The sequence below is a fragment of the Salvelinus fontinalis genome, chromosome 8 (assembly GCF_029448725.1).
Source record: "Salvelinus fontinalis isolate EN_2023a chromosome 8, ASM2944872v1, whole genome shotgun sequence".
NCBI lineage: Eukaryota > Metazoa > Chordata > Actinopteri > Salmoniformes > Salmonidae > Salvelinus > Salvelinus fontinalis.
This window is the reverse complement of record NC_074672.1, coordinates 21,193,175-21,213,568: the sequence shown is the minus strand read 5'-3', so window position 1 is coordinate 21,213,568 and position 20,394 is coordinate 21,193,175. Positions and strand designations below refer to the sequence as shown.

The window sequence follows — 20,394 nt, the reverse complement described above, 5'->3', positions numbered from 1 at the left end:
GGTGTGCGTCCCGTTACATCTGGCATAAAAGTAACACAGCATTTCAGAAAAAGAACATCATACCAACAGTCAAATATGGTGGTGGTAGTGTGATGGTCTGGGGCTACTTCAGGACCTGGACGACTTGCTGTGATTGATGGAACCATGAATTCTGCTCTCTACCAAAAAATCCTGACGGAGAATGTCTGGCCATCAGTTCGTGACCTCAAGCTGAAGCGCACTTGGGTTCTGCAGCAGGACAATGATCCAAAACACACCAGCAAGTCCACCTCTGAATGGCTTAAAAAAACAAAATGAGGGTTTTGGAGTGGCCTAGTCAAAGTCCAGACTTGAATCCGATTGCGATGCTGTGGCGTGACCTTAAAAAGGCAGTTCATGCTCGAAAACCCTCCAATGTGGCTGAATTAAAACAATTCTGCAAAGAGTGGGCCAAAATTCCTCCACAGCGATGTGAAAGACTCATTGTCAGTTACCGCAAACACTTGACTGCAGTTGTTGCCGCTGAGGGTGGCACAACCAGTTTTTAGATTTAGGGGGCAATTACTTTTTCACATAGGGCCATGAAGGTTCGGATAGCTTTTTTCCCTTAATAAATAAAATAATCACTTAAACTGCAATTTGTGTTTACTTGGGTTATCTTTGTGTAATATTAAAATGTGTTTGATGATCTGAAACATTTAAGTGTGACAAATGTGCAAAAAAATAAGAAATCAGGAAGGGGGCAAATACTTTTTCACAGCACTCTACATATGTGTGTGTGTGTGTGTGTGTGTGTGTGTGTGTGTGTGTGTGTGTGTGTGTGTGTGTGTGTGTGCGCGCGTGCGTGTGTGTCTGTCTCACCCTTGGTGACGTCGTTGATGCAGTACTTGAAGTCAGGGCTACCACCACAGCTCCAGGACATATCCTCTAGGTTGAAAGACTGGTTGGAGCGTAGCATAATGATCTCGATGGCACTTGACTTGAGCAGGGCGATCTGGTCCTCAGCAGTCAGCCCTCTGGAAACACAATAACATGTACTGAGCCAAACATGCAGTGTGACAGGGTGCCCTTACCCATCATCACATCACACAGATGGCCTCTTATCGGCTTCTATTATACCAGCTGAAGAATTGAGGCAATAGGAACCCGTTTCTCGCATTGTGCGATTCAGTACAGATTTAAAGATTGGGTTCCATTGGTACCAAAAGATGGGGGAATCAGCATAACACCATAACCAGCCTGGAATTTGAGCCCATTGGACAATGCCTTTCTTTTACTTCCTAGCAAAACAAAGTAGTTCTTATCCTTGAAACTGGAATTGCAGGATTGTCTGAAGAAAACAAATCTATTTCCATCTCACTCATTTTTATTTTTTGTACCCACAGCGTGTCTTCTGACAGGATGAGTGAATCAGCACTGTTCTCTAGAATGTTCTAGGGGAGGAGAGAAACAGGAAGGACAAGATGTACAATGCATTATATGGTTACCAGGACAACGGCATTCCACTCTTTTCTTTTGAGCAGGAGCACACAGGGGCATGCTGTTCTACCCCTCCACCCACATCTCTCCCTCTCCCCATCCATATTCACAGACCTGTACCAAGGTTAACACCAAACTAGAAAATGACATTACCTGAGGTAAATGTGTGTACTTGCTAGTCTTGAAGTATATGGTTGTGAAAGAGTAGTGGTAGTAGGAAAAGGGAGGCACACACTAAGAAATTTAGGGGCACAATGAAAATATTTGAGGTAATAAAGCTAGAATCCTTCATTTTTTTTGTCACACTGGTGCTCCAAAATTTAAATACCAGGTCTAACACCAAAATATTTAGGCACATATGCAAATAAAATGGTCCCACTGTAGTGGTTGTGACTGCAGTAGTAATATGGTTTTCATAGGCCAACTGGTTAGTATATAGATAATCTTTGCCAATACTAACAGGATACTGAACTGACTGCTCTAACTATGGGAATACATCTGCAAAAGGCGGAGACGGTAGGATTAGCCGGGAACATTCTAGCCAATGAGAGGGCAGATACACGCGTGAACAACTCCGATATAAAGTAGTTTGTCTCAAAGTTGCCGTAATGCCACGTGCGCACATTCACAGAAACCAAAATTTCTATTCGATCAAATAAACCTTTCGTAGCAAATTAGTAATTGAATTTTATGTTGCCCATTAACCTCCATACAAAAAATGGTTAACCTTGTATTTTCACACAGACAGATTGTCACTTTGCCTTTTCTTCTCTGGTTACAGTGAGCTATTTTGAGGTGGTTTGTAGGTGTGGAGATATTATAGCGGGATATTTTAGTAAGCTTGAGTGAATACTATTAGCATCATAAGCCATGTGTGTTTTTACAAAATCTATTCTAGCACTTAAAGTGGCAGTAGCCTACATTGGGTTTACATTTTTCAATTACTGCATTATTTAATCTGCAGTTATTCTTCTGCTATGTATTCTGTTAAGAATAATATTTACATTATAATAATATCTTCCAATTACAACTATTATGTCTTAACTTTTAAAATAATGCAATCTATTAGCTTCCAAAATGCAAGTAGGTCTATGTAGCTGCCCGATAACACGTTCTGATGGAATGTATAGACCCAGTGCATTGACAAAATGTTTAAGACATTGGTCCCTTTCTAAACACAGCAATGAGAATGCAAAGAGGACTCGGACCACAAAATAGGTTCAATTAAGTGGCAAAAGAGTTGTCCTCATTCAAAAGCAAGAGCAGTGTGAATACAAAGAACTGAGTTATTTTTTCCCCTCTCCCAGAGTTCACTTTAGAGGACAGATCGGCGGCGAATCCAAATTTTGCCTTTAAAGTATATGGGGCTTATGTAAATTTAAAATGGTTATAGTTCAAAAAGTGTCAATCTTTTCACAAACTAAATTGAGTCAGTCTGTACATGTCAAACAAATGGTTACATGGTTATACATGGTTATAAAAATCTGTATACAAGCACATTATTCCAGAACGTTTCGCACATTTGAAAGGCGTTTCTAGCTTAAATGTTTGACAAGACAAGTCACTAGAAGCGAGCAGAATTTTTCCCATTCAAACCTATAGCCATTTAAATACATTGGGATATGTGCACACGTTGTTGTGCGAAAAGTATAAGTTGTAACAAAACTTTTTTTCCCTAGCAAACTGAAGACAGGTAGCTTTTACAGTTGTTTTGGTGCTACAGGTGCCAGCAGAAGGTAAACAAGAAAAAGTATGTCCGATTTATTAAGTTGTTTTGCTTTCAGCACGCACACCTAATTACTGGGAATCTTGATCCGCTGTGCCCGTACAGCACCTCTGCTGGGGAACAGGCAGTCTCCCTGCCAATGACTGAGTCATGAGCCACACTAACACAGCCAGCCAGCCAGGTCATTCTAAACAGATCCTGTAACTGAATGTGAATCCTGAATAAATGCAACACCGACTGATATGACTGGTGAGAGATCCGTTTACACCTGTGATCTAACCCTTCATCACAAATACAGGTTTCAGCCATTCACCTGAATGCTTTCTGAGACCGAAGTCCAAATAAGTACTGTAAGCACAGCGCATAGGCTTTGATAGTTCATGGAGATCAACTATTGGGGAGAGGGTGCAGGAATGACTCAAACGCAGGTCAGTAAAATGTACAATTTTACACAGTATGAGAGTTTACCACTTCCCTATGCATATTTGACTTGGCCTTAACGCATTTAATCATTTTGAGAATGAGGATTCATTCCCGCAGTAAATCAACTCTCTAGTGAGTCTATGAATGTTACATTTGTCTGGCACACCCTTCCCCATGCCGAGGACATCATTACGGCTTTGTCGGAACCACATGTTAAACATGAACCAACTTGTTGTGAATATGTATTCATGGCATGTTCTGTACAACATGTTCACTGCTGCATACATCTGGGGATGGATCGGGAACCTTAACTGAACACGTCATGTGATGCAATCACTCTGTTCCAGCGTATTCCAGGAAGAGCACTGCGCAGTACCCGCCGGAGGTCCTAAGTGTTTATCAAATGCCTTACACACACACAATAACACACGGTACCAAAGCTTGTAGCTATGGAATTAATGAAGTCGTCCACCCACAGAAATAACTACTAAAGGCTTAATGTACAGAAGGAGCCTGACAGATCAACATGTTGTTGTGTAATTGCCTAATTAAAGATACAGAATATGGTGGAGCAATCATTTGTGTAGGTCCTACACAATCCCTTTAATGTACTATTGTAGGGCTCCGGGGGGAATTTTCGTCTACGTACAATCCTAACCTTAACCATTAGTGGGCAAAATGTAGAACTGACCCCAGACCAGAAGGCACATGATATGCAAAGAGTCCCACCTGAAGCCAGGGATCATCTTAGCGAAGCCGATGACCTTCTGGATGCTGTAGCTGACCAGGTCAGCCAGGTGGGGCAGCATGGAGAGCTTGGAGCCATCGTCCTCACTGGAGTCCGGGCTGCCTGCACTGTCCTGGTACATCATCAATAGACTGCTGAATTTCATCAGCTTGGTGTCCACCGACTCTACACAGGGAGAGAGAACAAAGGTGTTTAATGGAGATGGTAGAAAGAGAGGTGTTCAATAATAAAGAGAAAGGATAAATGTAAGAGTTCATGGGGAATGTGAACGAGGGAGAGATGTCAGTGGCAATAAATGGTTGCTAAAGGAAGCAAAAGGTTTACAATGAAATGGTACAAAAGGCCATTCAACTCTTCCAGGGCCCAGTTTCCCGAAAGTGATGTAACTTAGGCTTATGAGTGCTTTAACAACGCATCTTTCCTACAACAGCCGAAGATATAACATGCGTTTCCCAAAACACCACGCAAAGAGAACAGACAGTAAAAGTGCGTTGTTGGAGCATGTGTCGATACTGATTGGATCGAAAGAAAGGCAGTGCTTCTCTCAGATCATTTTCTCAATTCAAATCTCATCTTAACATAAGTATTATTCACATGACCTACAACAGATCAGCTCCCAGAGAGATATTACCACCTACGGCTGCAAATATTGAGGTAGCTTACTCTAATGTGCAGTAAGCATTAACATTTTATTGGATAAGCATGAAAGGCTATACATTATGAAATATATTCAGACAGTAGCATACAAGTAGCAAAACAGAACTCAAATTTATTGAACATTAAATGTATTTAAATATGATTGAAATAGGCCTATAGCCTACTGCAGTAACAGTAATCATTCCCCTAGACTGATACCAATTTTGTTGCGTTACAGCTGGATTCTTTTTAAATATACACTTTACCAAATGTTATGAAAAGTATATACAGAAATCTAATTTACATAAGTATTCACCACCCTGAGTCAATACATAGTACAATCACCTTTGGCAGAAATTACAGCTGTGAGTCATTCTGGGTAAGTCTCTTAGACCTTTGTACACCTTGATTGTGCAATATTTGCACATTATCTTTCAAATTCTTCAAGCTCCCTCAAGAAGGTAATTGATCATTGCTAGACAGCCATTTAAGTCTACGCATTGATCTTCAAGCCGATTTATGTCAAAACTAACTAGACCACTCAGGAACATTCAACGTCATCTTGGTAAGCAACTCCAGTGTAGACTTGGCCTTGTGTTTTAGGTTATTGTCTTGCTGAAAGGTTGTGTCTCCCAGTGTCTGTTTGGAGAGCAGACAACCAGGTTTTCCCTTTAGGATTTTTCCTGTGCTTAGCTCTATTCAGTTTTTTTTTTTTTTTAAGTAAAAACTTCTTAGTCCTTGCCGATGACAAGAACACCCATAACATGATGCAGCCACCACCATGCTTGAAAATATGAAGAATGGTACTCAAGAATGTGTTGTGTTGGATTTGCCCTAAACAATTTGTATTCAGGACATAAAGTGAATTTCTTTGCCACATTTAGTGCCTTATTGCAAACAGAATGGAAGTTCTGGAATTTTCGTATTCTGTACAGGCTTCCTTCTTTTCACTCTGTCATTTAGGTTAGTATTGTGGAAGTAACTATCCATCCTCAGTTTTCTCCTATCACACCCATTAAAAACTCTGTTTTAAAGCCACCATTGACCTCATGGTGAAATCCCTGAGAGGTTTCCTTCCACTGCGGCAACTGAGTTAGGAAGGACACCTGTATCTTTGTAGTGACTGGGTGTATTGATACATCCAAAGTATAAGTAATAACTTCACCATGCTCAAAGAGATATTCAATGTCTGATTTTTTATTTTACCCTTCTACCAATAGGTGCCCTTCTTTCGCTGGTCTTTGTGGTTGAATCTGTGTTTGAAATTAATTTCTCGACTGAGGGACCTTACAGATAATTGTATGTGTGGGGTACAGAGAATAGGTAGTTATAAAAACACTATTATTGCACACAGAGTCCATGGAACTTATTAAGCACAGTTTTATTCCTGAACTTATTTAGGCTTGCCTCAACAAAGGGGTTGAATACTTATTGACTCAAGACATTTGGAGAGACTTGTCAATGACGACAAGGGTAGTCTTGCGCATCATGTTAATGGAACATGCGATTGTGGTGCATGTATACTGTGTGTCTGCGCGTGAGCATATGTCCCTCACCTGGTGAGTGGTTGAAGGAGTCTGAGGAGGCATCTGACAGCGAGTGAAAGGAGGCTGCACGACTGGCACTGCGTGTTACTGGGCCCTCTCGCACCGGGGGCTGCAAACACACAACACATGCATTTAACAAGAATACATGTTGTCTATCTTGTAAAGTGCACATGGGAGTGATTGACAAAACAACAGACCCAGAATCACTTGAAGTGAAAATGGTAAAACATTAAATGCATGTCATGCAATAGCTGTGATTTCCTATCGCAATAAAATATATATAGCAAAAAAATTGAGAACGTGAGTGGCTAAGCATATTTCGATCAGTACAGACCCTGAAGTGTGAGAAGTCGGAGTAGGAGTCGTCGTAGGTCTTGTGGTGTGCCTCCACCAATGATGCGATGACCTGGCTCTGCTCGTCATTCAGCCTTGGTCTCAGGGCCTCCCGCGCCGCCTCCTCCTCCTTCCTCTTCTGGATCAGATCCTTCTTCCTCTGCACCTCCTCATCTGTCAGGATGACTGGGGGAGAGGGAGGCGAAGGGGGAGGCGAAGGGGAGACAGGTGAGAAGAGGAGTGGTGGGAAAGTAGAAACACAGCTAGCTAGCCTGATTGCCTTTCACAGGAGCCTCTCAGATCTCCTGACAACAGTGGTCGATTAAGTGAGTTTCTATCACTAGCTGATAGTTTTCTTCACACAAACAGCAGCTATGAGAGAGGGTTGAAACAAGACTCAGTAGAATGCGTGTAGGCTTATGTTCTTCCCAGGAAAACCACCATTCGCACCAACAAGTGTCATCTGAGCTGTTCCGTTTCTCAAACAAACATACATAATGCCAATTTTCCATACTGCGGTAAACCACTACAAGATGATACACAAAGCAATGTAGAAATATAGAAATGTACCAGACAGAGGCTATCAACTACACATTAGTAAATACATGGAAACTAAACTAGAAGTTCATTTTAGTTTCAACGGATGAAACAAATAATCATATCAAATGTACCAGACAGAGGCTAACATTGTATACATCAATGATGTCGCTCTTGCTGCTGGTGAGTCTCTGATCCACCTCTACGCAGACGACACCATTATGTATACTTCTGGCCCTTCTTTGGACACTGTGTTAACAACCCTCCAGGCGAGCTTCAATGCCATACAACTCTCCTTCCGTGGCCTCCAATTGCTCTTAAATACAAGTAAAACTAAATGCATGCTCTTCAACCGATCGCTGCCAGCACCTGCCCGCCTGTCCAACATCACTACACTGGACGGGTCTGACTTAGAATATGTGGACAACTACAAATACCTAGGTGTCTGGTTAGACTGTAAACTCTCCTTCCAGACTCACATTAAACATTCTCAATCCAAAGTTAAATCTAGAATTGGCTTCCTATTCTGCAACAAAGCATCCTTCACTCATGCTGCCAAACATACCCTTGTAAAACTGACCATCCTACCAATCCTCGACTTCGGTGATGTCATTTACAAAATAGCCTCCAATACCCTACTCAATAAATTGGATGCAGTCTATCACAGTGCCATCCGTTTTGTCACCAAAGCCCCATATACTACCCACCACTGCGACCTGTACACTCTCGTTGGCTGGCCCTCGCTTCATACTCGTCGCCAAACCCACTGGCTCCAGGTAATCTACAAGACCCTGCTAGGTAAAGTCCCCCCTTAGCTCGCTGGTCACCATAGCAGCACCCACCTGTAGCACGCGCTCCAGCAGGTATATCTCTCTGGTCACCCCCAAAACCAATTCTTCCTTTGGCCGCCTCTCCTTCCAGTTCTCTGCTGCCAATGACTGGAACGAACTACAAAAATCTCTGAAACTGGAAACACTCATCTCCCTCACTAGCTTTAAGCACCAGCTGTCAGAGCAGCTCATAGATTACTGCACCTGTACATAGCCCATCTATAATTTAGCCCAAACAACTACCTCTTTCCCTACTGTATTTATTTATTTTGCTCCCCATTATTTCTCTCTACTTTGCACATTCATCCACTGCAAATCAACCAATCCAGTGTTTTACTTGCTATATTGTATTTACTTCATCACCATGGGCTTTTTTTGCCTTTACCTCCCTTATCTCACCTCACTTTCTCACATTGTATATAGACTTATTTTTCTACTGTGTTATTGACTGTATGTTTGTTTTACTTCATGTGTAACTCTGTTGTTGTATGTGTCGCACTGCTTTGCTTTATCTTGGCCAGGTCGCAGTTGTAAATGAGAACGTGTTCTCAACTTGCCTACCTGGTTATATAAAGGTGAAATAAATAAATAAATAAACAAACAAAACCTCACTGGACACATTGCGTTTGCGAGCGTTACAAAATAAAATGAACACACATGTTATTCAATCATTTCACCCACACCAGTCACGCGTGTGACCGAGCGTCTGCGTAGCCAAGCACTAAAACAGAACATGGATCTAGGTGAGACACCTGACGTGCTGCAAGTCCCGCTTCTCCCATCTACTCATTGGTTTTCAGGAGCATACGACCCCACATGGGTATTTGAAAGATGAACTTAGAGAGATTAATGATAGATAACTACAGTAACAAAAGACAGAGCATTATTTTGAGGTCATGAATTTAACATTTTAAACACCAGTCCTTGCCTTTTCCTAAATAAGTCTATTCAACACACTGTTAGAGTTTTTCCTTCACAGGTTGTCTACACCTAAACTATATCAAATCTCACTTCACACATAGCCCTATAATAATAGATGTAGCCTAATGACCAGATTAAATTGACTATTGTCTGATGGGTGAGAATATTATTAATTGCCTTGTGAAGAGACTGCAGTGCAGGTAAATGACAAAGGGAACGGAGCTCACCAAAAAAGTTACTTATTCCAAATCATCCTTCAGGAAAGTAAGACGTTTGGATTTCAGAAAGAACAGGTTCTACGATTTCTAAAACATACATTTGCAAAAAATATATAATTACAGCATGGGATCTATTTTTCAAAATATACAATTTTTGTAGAGCATTACAGGCGCTATACAAACTGTTCTACATGTGAGCACTTGCGGAAGCATAGCCATAGGCTATTAAGCACAGATTAGTAACATACAACTTAAAATATGATACTCATCTTTTGAAATTCAATATATATATATATATATTTTTTATGATTCTAAAGACCTACCATAAATATGAATGCATTTCTTTGTGAAGGTGAATTGAGGTGTTGGGGTTTTTATATATATATATATATACAGTATATCACAAAAGTGAGTACACCCCTCACATTTTTGTAAATATTTGGGTATATCCTTTCATGTGACAACACTGAAGGACACTTTGCTACAATGTAAAGTAGTGAGTGTACAGCTTGTATAACAGTGTACATTTGCTGTCCCCTCAAAATAACTCAACACACAGCCATTAATGTCTAAACCGCTGGCAACAAAAGTGAGTACACCCCTAAGTGAAAATGTCCAAATTGGTCCCAAAGTGTCAATATTTTGTGTGGCCACCATCATTTTCCAGCACTGCCTTAACCCTCTTGGGCACGGAGTTCACCAGAGCTTCACAGGTTGACACTTGAGTCCTCTTCCACTCCTCCATGACGACATCACGGAGCTGGTGGATGTTAGAGAGCTTGCACTCCTTCACCTTCCGTTTGAGGATGCCCCACAGATGCTCAATAGGGTTTAGGTCTGGAGACATGCTTGGCCAGTCCATCACCTTTACCCTCAGCTTCTTTAGCAAGGCAGTGGTCGTCTTGGAGGTGTGTTTGGGGTCATTATCATGTTGGAATACTGCCCTGCGGCCCAGTCTCCGAAGGGAGGGGATCATGCTCTGCTTCAGTATGTCACAGTACATGTTGGCATTCATGGTTCCCTCAATGAACTGTAGCTCCCCAGTGCCGGCAGCACTCATGCAGCCCCAGACCATGACATTCCCACCACCATGCTTGACTGTAGGCAAGACACACTTGTCTTTGTACTCCTCACCTGGTTGCCGCCAGACACGCTTGACACCATCTGAACCAAATACGTTTATCTTGGTCTCATCAGACCACAGGACATGGTTCCAGTAATCCATGTCCTTAGTCTGCTTGTCTTCAGCAAACTGTTTGCGGGCTTTCTTGTGCATCATCTTTAGAAGAGGCTTCCTTCTGGGACGACAGCCATGCAGACCAATTTGATGCAGTGTACGGCGTATGGTCTGAGCACTGACAGGCTGACCCCCCACCCCTTCAACCTCTGCAGCAATGCTGGCAGCACTCATACGTCTATTTCCCAAAGACAACCTCTGGATATGACGCCAAGCACGTGCACTCAACTTCTTTGGTCGACCATGGCGAGGCCTGTTCTGAGAGGAACCTGTCCAGTTAAACCTCTGTATGGTCTTGGCCACCGTGCTGCAGCTCAGTTTCAGGGTCTTGGCAATCTTCTTATAGCCCAGGCCATCTTTATGTAGATCAACAAATATTTTTTTCAGATCCTCAGAGAGTTCTTTGCCATGAGGTGCCATGTTGAACTTCCAGTGACCAGTCAGTATGAGGGAGTGTGAGAGCGATGACACCAAATTTAACACACCTGCTCCCCATTCACACCTGAGACCTTGTAACACTAAAGAGTCACATGACACCGGGGAGGGAAAATGGCTAATTGGGCCCAATTTGGACATTTTCACTTAGGGGTGTACTCACTTTTGTTGCCAGCGGTTTAGACATTAATGGCTGTGTGTTGAGTTATTTTGAGGGGACAGCAAATGTACACTGTTATACAAGCTGTACACTCACTACTTTACAATGTAGCAAAGTGTCATTTCTTCAGTGTTGTCACATGAAAAGATACACTCAAATATTTACAAAAATGTGAGGGGCGTACTCACTTTTGTGATATACTGTATATATATATATATATATATATATATATATATATATATATATATATATATATATATATATATATATATATATATATATATACAGTATATCACAAAAGTATATATATATATATAGCCTACAGTAACAAACAAATTATCATTTTTTTTGCATTTTCTAATGGAGTGCCTACCTAAAACCGTCAAATTATATTTTTTTGCAATAGCATATATAAAACCATTAGACTGTTGGAATAAATCGTCTCAACAGGCTAGATGCGCAGCTTGATGTTCGATGCCCAGACATAGGTCAAAATTCTACAAGGATCCAGCAACAAAAAAGGACCATAATCCATTTCAGTTAAAATAACAACCCAATGTTCATCTACCAGGACAAACTAGCTAGCAATAGTAAGCTAGCTAAATGTCCATGAATGTTTCATTTTTGACATGCCCCCAAATGAATATACATTATACAAAAATATAAAACGCAACATGTAAAGGATTTGCCAAAATACAAAAGTAGGCCTATGTCGTAGTAAAGTGATCCTCCTGTGGGGAACAACAATGCCACCTAAACTGGAACGTCATGTGGGGTCTCTTCATATCAGATTTCAACCCAAGTGAGAAAACTCATCTCTGAGTGGAGATCCAGCAAGGATCCATAGAATTCTGTCAATTATGGAATTGCAGTATAGAGCCAAACAATGAAACACCCGGCAGGCAGCCACAGTCCATGAACAAATCAACTGAACTGAGAGCTAATGTTGAGCAGCAAAGTCCGGCAATGATAAAAATACGCTAGATTTAATTTTGGCCACCATCACTTTTCCTTGAAGAGTCACATTTAACATGCCCATTAAAACCCAAGAAGCTAGGTACTTACATTCAAGCACAAGAAGGGCTCAATAAGCATTCGCTGAGTGGAGCTGTCAATGAGCGCTCACCGCACTCACCACTCATAGCTCACTGGGTGGTCTTTGTTGGGCGACAGCTTGTGTTCACACATTCATTGGCTGGGCATCTAAAACAGGCTTGTTTAATAGCCCAATGCACAAACACGAGATAATCTCCCAAAAAAACTGCTCAAGAGATGAAGTGTTCATCTCCTAAATGTAGAGCACCCCACATAGGAACAATTAGGAAGAAACCACAAGAAATCCTAAAACTATACTGAACAAAAATATAAAGCAACATGTAAACTGCTGGTCCCATGTTTCATAAGCTGAAAGGAAAGATCCCAGAAATATTCCAAAACCACAAAAAGCTTATTTCTCTCAAATTGTGTTTACATCCCTGTTAGTGAGCACTTCTCCTTTGCCATAATAATCTACTCACCTGATAGGTGTGGCATATCAAGAAGCTGATTAAACAGCATGATCATTACACAGGTGCACCTTTTGCTGGCTGGGGACAATAAAAGGCCACTAAAATGTTGTCACACAACACCACAGATGTCTCAAGTTGAGGGAGCGTACAGTTGGAAGATAATTTAAAATGTTAATTTCTAGACCACATGCCACCACCAATGTTGTTTTAGTGGCCTACATACTCACCAGACATGTCACCCATTAAACCTGTTTGGGATGCTCTGGATCGATGTGTACGACAGCATGTTCTAGTTCCCGACAATATCAAGCAACTTCGCTCAGACATTGAATAGGAGTGATCAACTATATGTGTAGGAGATATGTCGCGCTGCATGAGGCAAATGTTGGTCACACCTGATACTGACTGATTTTCTGATTCACACACCTACCTTTATTTCAAGGTATCTGTGACTAACAGATACATATCTGTATTCCCAGTCACGTGAAATCCATAGATAAGGGCCTAATTTATTTATTTAAATTGACTGATTTCCTATTAGAAACTAACTCAGTTAAATCTTTGAAATTGTTGCGTTTCTATTTTTGTTCAGTGTAGTTGATATTTTAACCTGCATGTCATGATGGCGTACGGTGTGGATGAACAAAATCAATACGCACGTGGTAGGTAAAGTCATGTAACTGCTACAAGTTAGCCTTGTAGATATACAGCAACTAAATTCCTTTTCTAAGTGAGTCACATGTGAATCAACTTCACGGCAAGACATTCCTGTCTTGACTGATGCTCTCTAGAAACTTCTGCTCACTTCATTTGCACAAAATGGCTATTGCGTTATTCATGCAAAAAGCTTTCCGGACTACCCTTGTCAGAAAAGGAATTACGCAACTGTAAAACAAATGTTGGCTGTTTCATGCTCACATGCTGACAGATCAAGTTAACAGCAGCTGTGCCTGTGGTAGAATGTATTTTATGTTTTTGTCTATTATTTGCCAAAAGTCTTCCCACTGAACAGCAAATTGAATGAAAAGAAGTTCATAAAACAGTCTTTGGGACCTGACTGTAACCACAGCCAGGCAGCTGGCTCGTGTTATGCAGTGCATTCAGAAAGTATTCAGACCCCTTCACTTTTTCCACATTTTATTAAGTTACAGCCTCAAATTTCCAACATTCTTGAAGGAGTTCCCACATATGCTGAGCACTTGTTGGCTGCTTTTCCTTCACTCTGCGGTCCAACTCATCCCAAACCAACTCAATTGGGTTGAGGTCGTGATTGTGGAGGTCAGGTCATTTGATGCAGCACTCTACCACTCTCCTTCTTGGTCAAATAGCCCTTACACAGCCTGGGTGTGTTTTGGGTCAATGTTCTGTTGAAAAACAAATGATAGTCCCGCTAAGTGCAAACGAGACGGGATGACGTATCGCTGCAGAATGCTGTGGTAGCCATGCTGGTTAAGTGTGCTTTGAATTCTAAATAAATCACTGACTGTTTCCTGCAAAGCACTATCACACCTACTCCTCCATGCTTCAAGGTGAGAACCACATACGCAGAGATCATCCGTTCACCTACTCCGCGTCTCACAAAGACACAGCGGTTGGAACCAAAAATCTGGAACCATCAGACCAAAGAACAGATTTTCACTGGTCTAATATCCATTGCTCATGTTTCTTGGAATAAGCAAGTCTCCTATTATTGGTGTTCTTTAGTAGTGGCATCTTTGCAGCAATTCGACCACGAAGACCTGATTAACGCAGTCTCCTCTGAACAGTGTTGTTGAGATGTGTCTGTTACTTAAACTCTGGGCTGCAGAGGCTGGTAACTCTAATGAACGTATCCTCTGCAGCAGAGGTCACTCTGGGTCTTCCTTTTCTGTGGCCGTCCTCACCCCCAGTTTCATCATAGCACTTGGTGCCAAGTTCTTGAAATGTTTTGGATTGACTAACCTTCATGTCTTAATAAAGTAATGATGGACTGTCGTTTCTCTTTGCTTATTTGAGCTGTTCTTGCCATAATATGGACTTTTACCAAGTAGGGTAATCTTCTGTATACCACCCCTATCTTGTCACAACAAAACTGATTGGCTCAAATGCATTAAGGAAGGAAATTTAACAAATTCACTTTTAACAAGGCACACCTGTTAATTTAAATGCATTCCAGGTGACTAACTCATGAAGCTGGTTGAGAGAATGCCAAGAGTGTGCAAAGCTGTCATCAAGGCAAAGGGTGGCTATGTGAATAATATATTTTGATTTGTTTAACACTTTTTGATGTTATTTCATAGTTGATGTCGTCACTATTATTCTACAATGTAGAAAAAAGTAAAAATTAAGTAAAACCCTTGAATGAGTAGGTGTGTCCAAACTTTTGACTGGTACTGTAAGTATTGTATATGTCACTGATGTCGCTCTTGCTGCTGGTGATTTACTGATCCACCTCTATGCAGACGACACCATTCTGTATACTTCTGGCCCTTCTTTGGAGACTCTGATAGCCTTTCACGAGCCTCTATCCCGGGTCCGGGAGCACCCCCCACCCCCCCCCCACACTGATTAGCATCGCTAGCATAGCGTCACAATTAAATAGTAGCATCTAAATATCATTAAATCACAAGTCCAAGACACCTAATGAAAGATACAGATCCTGTGAATAAAGCCACCATTTCAGATTTTTAAAATGTTTTACAGGGAAGACACAATATGTAAATCTATTAGCTAAACACGTTAGCAAAAGACACCATTTTTCTTTGTCCACCATTTTCTCTCAACACCAGTAGCTATCACCAATTCAGCTAAACTAAGATATATATATTTTTATTTTATTAAAAAAAAAATTTTTTTTATCCCATTTTCTCCCCAATTTTCGTGGTATCCAATCGCTAGTAATTACTACCTCGTCTCATCGCTACAACTCCCGTACGGGCTCGGGAGAGACGAAGGTCGAAAGCCATGCGTCCTCCGAAGCACAACCCAACCAGCCGTACTGCTTCTTAACACAGCGCGCCTCCAACCCGGAAGCCAGCCGCATCAATGTGTCGGAGGAAACACCGTGTACCTGGCCCCCTTGGTTGGCGCGCACTGCGCCCAGCCCGCCACAGGAGTCGCTGGAGCGCGATGAGACAAGGATATCCCTACCGGCCAAACCCTCCCTACCCCGGACGACGCTATGCCAATTGTGCGTCGCCCCACGGACCTCCCGGTCGCGGCCGGCTGCGACAGAGCCTGGGCGCGAACCCAGAGACTCTGGTGGCGCAGTTAGCACTGCGATGCAGTGCCCTAGACCACTGCGCCACCCGGGAGGCCTAAACTAAGATATTGATAGCCACTAACCAAGAAAAAACCTCATCAGATGACAGTCTGATAACACATTTATGGTATAGGATAGGTTTTGTTAGAAAAATGTGCATATTTCAGGTATAAATCATAGTTTGCCATTGCAGCCACCATCACAAATCTCACCAAAGCGACTAGAATTACTACAGAGAGCAATTTGTATTACCAACTTACTCATCATAAAACATTTCTTAAAAATACACAGCACATAGCAATGGAAAGACACAGATCTTGTGAATTTAGACAACATTTCAGATTTTCTAAGTGTTTTACGACGAAAACACAATAAATCGTTATATTAGCATACCACATATGCAAACGTTACCCGAGCACTGATTCAAGCCAAAGAGAGCGATATCGTTATCATCGCCAAAATATACATTTTTTTCACTAACCTTCTCAGAATTCTTCAGATGACACTCCTGTAACATCATATTACAACATACAAATAGAGTTTGTTCGAAAATGTGCATATTTAGCCACCAAAATCATGGTTAGACAATGACAAAAGTAGCCTAGCTGGTCAGAAAATGTCGTGCATCATATTAGACAATGATCTAGTCTTATACATAAATACTCATAAACTTGACTAAAAAATACAGGGTGGACAGCGATTGATAGACAATTTAATTCTTAATACAATCGCGGAATTACATTTTTAAAATTATCCTTACTTTTCAATACAGGTTGCGCCAAGCGAAGCTATAGCAAACAAAATGGCGGCATAAGCGTTTAACATTTTTCGACAGAAACACTATTTATCATCATAAATTGTTCTTACTATGAGCTGTTCTCCCATCAGAATCTTGGGCAATGAATCCTTTCTTGGGTCTAATCTTCTTTTGGTCGAAAGATGTCCACTTGTCCGTCGAAATGCCCACTAACGTACGACCGGGACCCCGAAACGTGCCCGGAGCTTCAAAGTGTATTACAAAGCAATGCCTCAAAATCGCACTAAACGGATATAAATTGCTATAAAACGGTTTAAATTAACTACCTTATGATGTTTCTAACACCTATAACGAGTAAAAAGATGACCGACGCTATATTACTGGCTAAACCAAGGCTTGGAAAAAGGCCAGTCAGATATCCTTCTTGCGTTGAGCGCAGAGTACAAAAGAACGCTACTTCCGGTATTTGGTGATTTATAGAGCCCATGATTGCGCAATCGACTCCATTCAAATTGTCACCACTTACTGACATCTAGAGGAAGGCGTGGGCAGTGTTTGTATCCTCATAGGATTTACAGTGGCTTTAAAACTGATCTGGAACCAGAGGCCAAGAGTTCTGAAAACTCACTCACTGGGAGGAAAAGTGCTGTAGAATGAGTTCTGTTCCACTCAGAGACATAATTCAAACGGCTATAGAAACTAGAGAGTGTTTTCTATCCAATAATAACAATAATATGCATATTGTACGAGCAAGAATTGAGTACTAGGCAGTTTAATCTGTAGAGCAAATTATGCTAATGCAAAACAGCACCCCCTATAGTTGCAAGAAGATAACTAACCTCCAGACGAGCTTCAATGCCATACAACTCTCCTTCTGTGGCCTCCGACTGCTCTTAAATTTAAGTAAAACTAAATGCATGCTTTTCAACCGATCGCTGCTCACACCTGCCCGCCGGACCAGCATCACTACTCTGGACGGGTCTGACTTAGAATATGTGGACAACTACAAATACCTAGGTGTCTGGTTAGACTGTAAACTCTCCTTCCAGACTGACATCAAACAACTCCAATCCAAAATTAAATCTAGAATTGGATTCCTATTTCGCAAACAAAAGCATCCTTCACTCATGCTGCCAAACATACCCTCGTAAAACTGACCATCCTATCGATCCTTGACTTCGGCGATGTCATTTACTAAATAGCCTCCAACAATCTACTCAGCAAATTGGATGCAGTCTATCACAGTGCCATCCGTTTTGTCGCCAAAGCCTCAAATACTACCCACCACTGCGACCTGTATGCTCTCGTTGGCTGGCCCTCGCTTCATATACGTCGCCAAACCCACTGCCTCCAGGTCATCTACAAGTCTCTGCTAGGTAAAGCCCCGCCTCATCTCAGCTCACTGGTCACCCCCAAAGCCCAAAGCCAAAGCGCTCCAGCAGGTATATTTCACTGGTCACCCCCAAAGCCAATTCCTCCTTTGGCCGCCTTTCCTTCCAGTTCTCTGCTGCCAATGACTGAAACAAACTGCAAAAATCACTGAAGCTGGAGACTCATATCTCCCTCACTAACTTTAAGCACCAGCTGTCAGAGCAGCTCACAGATCACTGCACATAGCCAATCTGTAAATATCCCATCCAACTACCTCATCACCATACTGTATTTATGTAGTTATCTTGCTCCTTTGCACCCCAGTATCTCTACTTGCACATTCAACTTCTGCACATCTATCACCAGTGTTTAATTGCTATATTGTAATTATTTTGCCACTATGTCCTATTTATTGCCTTACCTCCCTTATCCTACCTCATTTGCACACACTGTATATAGATAGAAATGTTCTATTGTATTATTGACTATGTTTGTTTATTCCATGTGTAACTGTTTGTGTCGCACTGTTTTGCTTCATCTTGGCCAGGTCGCAGTTGTAAATGAGAACTTGTTCTCAACTAGCCTACCTGGTTAAATAAAGGTGAAATATATATATTTTTTTAAATAATAAAGATTCTGAATTTTATTTAAGTACTTTGTTGAAGCACCTTTGGCAACGATTACAGCCTCAAGTCTTCTTGGGTATCATGCTACAAGCTTGGCACACCTGTATTTGGAGAGTTTCTCCCATTCTTCTCTGAAGATTCTCTCAAACTCCGTCAGGTTGGATGGGGAGCGTTGATGCACAGCTATTTTCAGGTCTCTCCAAAGATGTTCGATCGGGTTTATGTTCAGGCTCTGGCTGGCCCACTCAAGGACATTCAGAGACTTGTGCCTTAGCCACTCCTGTGTTATCTTGGCTGTGTGCTTAGGGTTATTGTCCTGTTGGAAGGTGAACCTTCACCCCAGACTGGAGGTCCTGAGCGTTCTGGAGCAGGGCTTCATCAAGGATCTCAGTACTTTGCTCTGTTCATCTTTCCCTTAATCCTGACTAGTCGCCCAGTCCCTGCCACAGAACAACATACCCACAGCATGATGCTGCCACCACCATGCTTCCCCGTAGGGATGCTATAGGTGATGAGCAGTGCCTGGTTTCCTCCATACGTGACACTTGGCATTCAGGCCAAAGAGTTCAGTCTTGGTTTCATCAGACCAGAGAATCTTGTTTCTCATGGTCTGAGAGTCCATTAGGTGCCTTTTGGCAAACTTCAAGCAGGCTGTCTTGTGCCTTTTACTGAGGAGTGGCTTCTGTCTGGCCACTCAACCATAAAGGCCTGATTGGTGGATCGCTTCAGAGATGGGTGTCCTTATGGATGGTTCTCCCATCTCCACAGAGTAACTCCAATCAACTTGTAGAAACATCTTAAGGATGATCATTGGAAACACGATGCACCTGGGCTCAATTTCTAGTCTCATAGCAAAGGGTCTTAATACTTATGTAAATAAGGTAATTCCGTTTTTTATTTTTTTATATAAATTTGTAAAAATGTCTAAAAACCTGTTTTTGCTTTGTTATCATTGGGTATTGTGTGTAGATTGATGAGGAAAACATTTTATTTAACCAATTTTAGAATAAGGCTGTAACGTAAGAAAATGTGGAAAAAGTGAAGGGGTCTGAACACTTTCCAAATGCACTGTATGCTAGCTAGTAGCTACCTATTTAACAATGGTGCTGTCACCAACATTTGATTTAATCTATTCCCATATTTAAGGATTATCCACAATGGAGACATGTTCAGAACTAGAGGTGAACCCTTACTCCATCATAGACTGTCTTACTGTTACTGGCTGGTTGACTGGGCTGACATCAAACCAGAATGGGACACTCCGTAGCCCATCTAGCATGGCATAGTCAAAAGGACTGCCGACGCACCCAAGCTAGCCAACAGTGGTGATTTCCCAGAATTTGCCAGCTATCGTCTGCTGCGTTGTCTAGATAGTATTTCACAGTGCCTTCTGTATTGCTGGCACAGCACTGAGGTGACAGACAGCCGGCTGAGGACAGAAAAATCGAGCTGTTTAGCACAGAATGTGTCCACATTTAGTAATTAGTCTAGTTCCTGGATCGCCATGGCAAGGGACTGAGATGCAGGGAGAGCAATCCTCGATTGGAATTTAAAGATTAAGCATAAAAGATTAAGTCCACAGAAAATATTTAAAAAGGATCATAATTAAGGGCCACTTGATTTGCCTTGACTGTCACTACTGAATGTAGTATTTGGTATCGTAATACTCTGGGTCAGAATAT

At 41.7% G+C, this 20,394-nt stretch overlaps 1 protein-coding gene across 3 annotated transcripts in view; it reads right to left on the bottom strand.

The window, feature by feature from the left end:
* Window positions 1–20,394, bottom strand: part of LOC129860857 (vitamin D3 receptor A-like) — a 117,353-nt gene that overhangs the window by 8,984 nt on the left and 87,975 nt on the right. For all 3 annotated transcript variants that reach the window (XM_055931711.1, XM_055931710.1, XM_055931712.1), the window contains 4 exons: window positions 6,873–7,057; window positions 6,548–6,647; window positions 4,337–4,520; window positions 841–995 (listed from right to left, as the gene is read on the bottom strand). In XM_055931711.1, coding sequence (XP_055787686.1) covers window positions 841–995; window positions 4,337–4,520; window positions 6,548–6,647; window positions 6,873–7,057 — 624 coding nt within the window. The remainder of the gene's footprint in view (window positions 1–840; window positions 996–4,336; window positions 4,521–6,547; window positions 6,648–6,872; window positions 7,058–20,394) is intronic.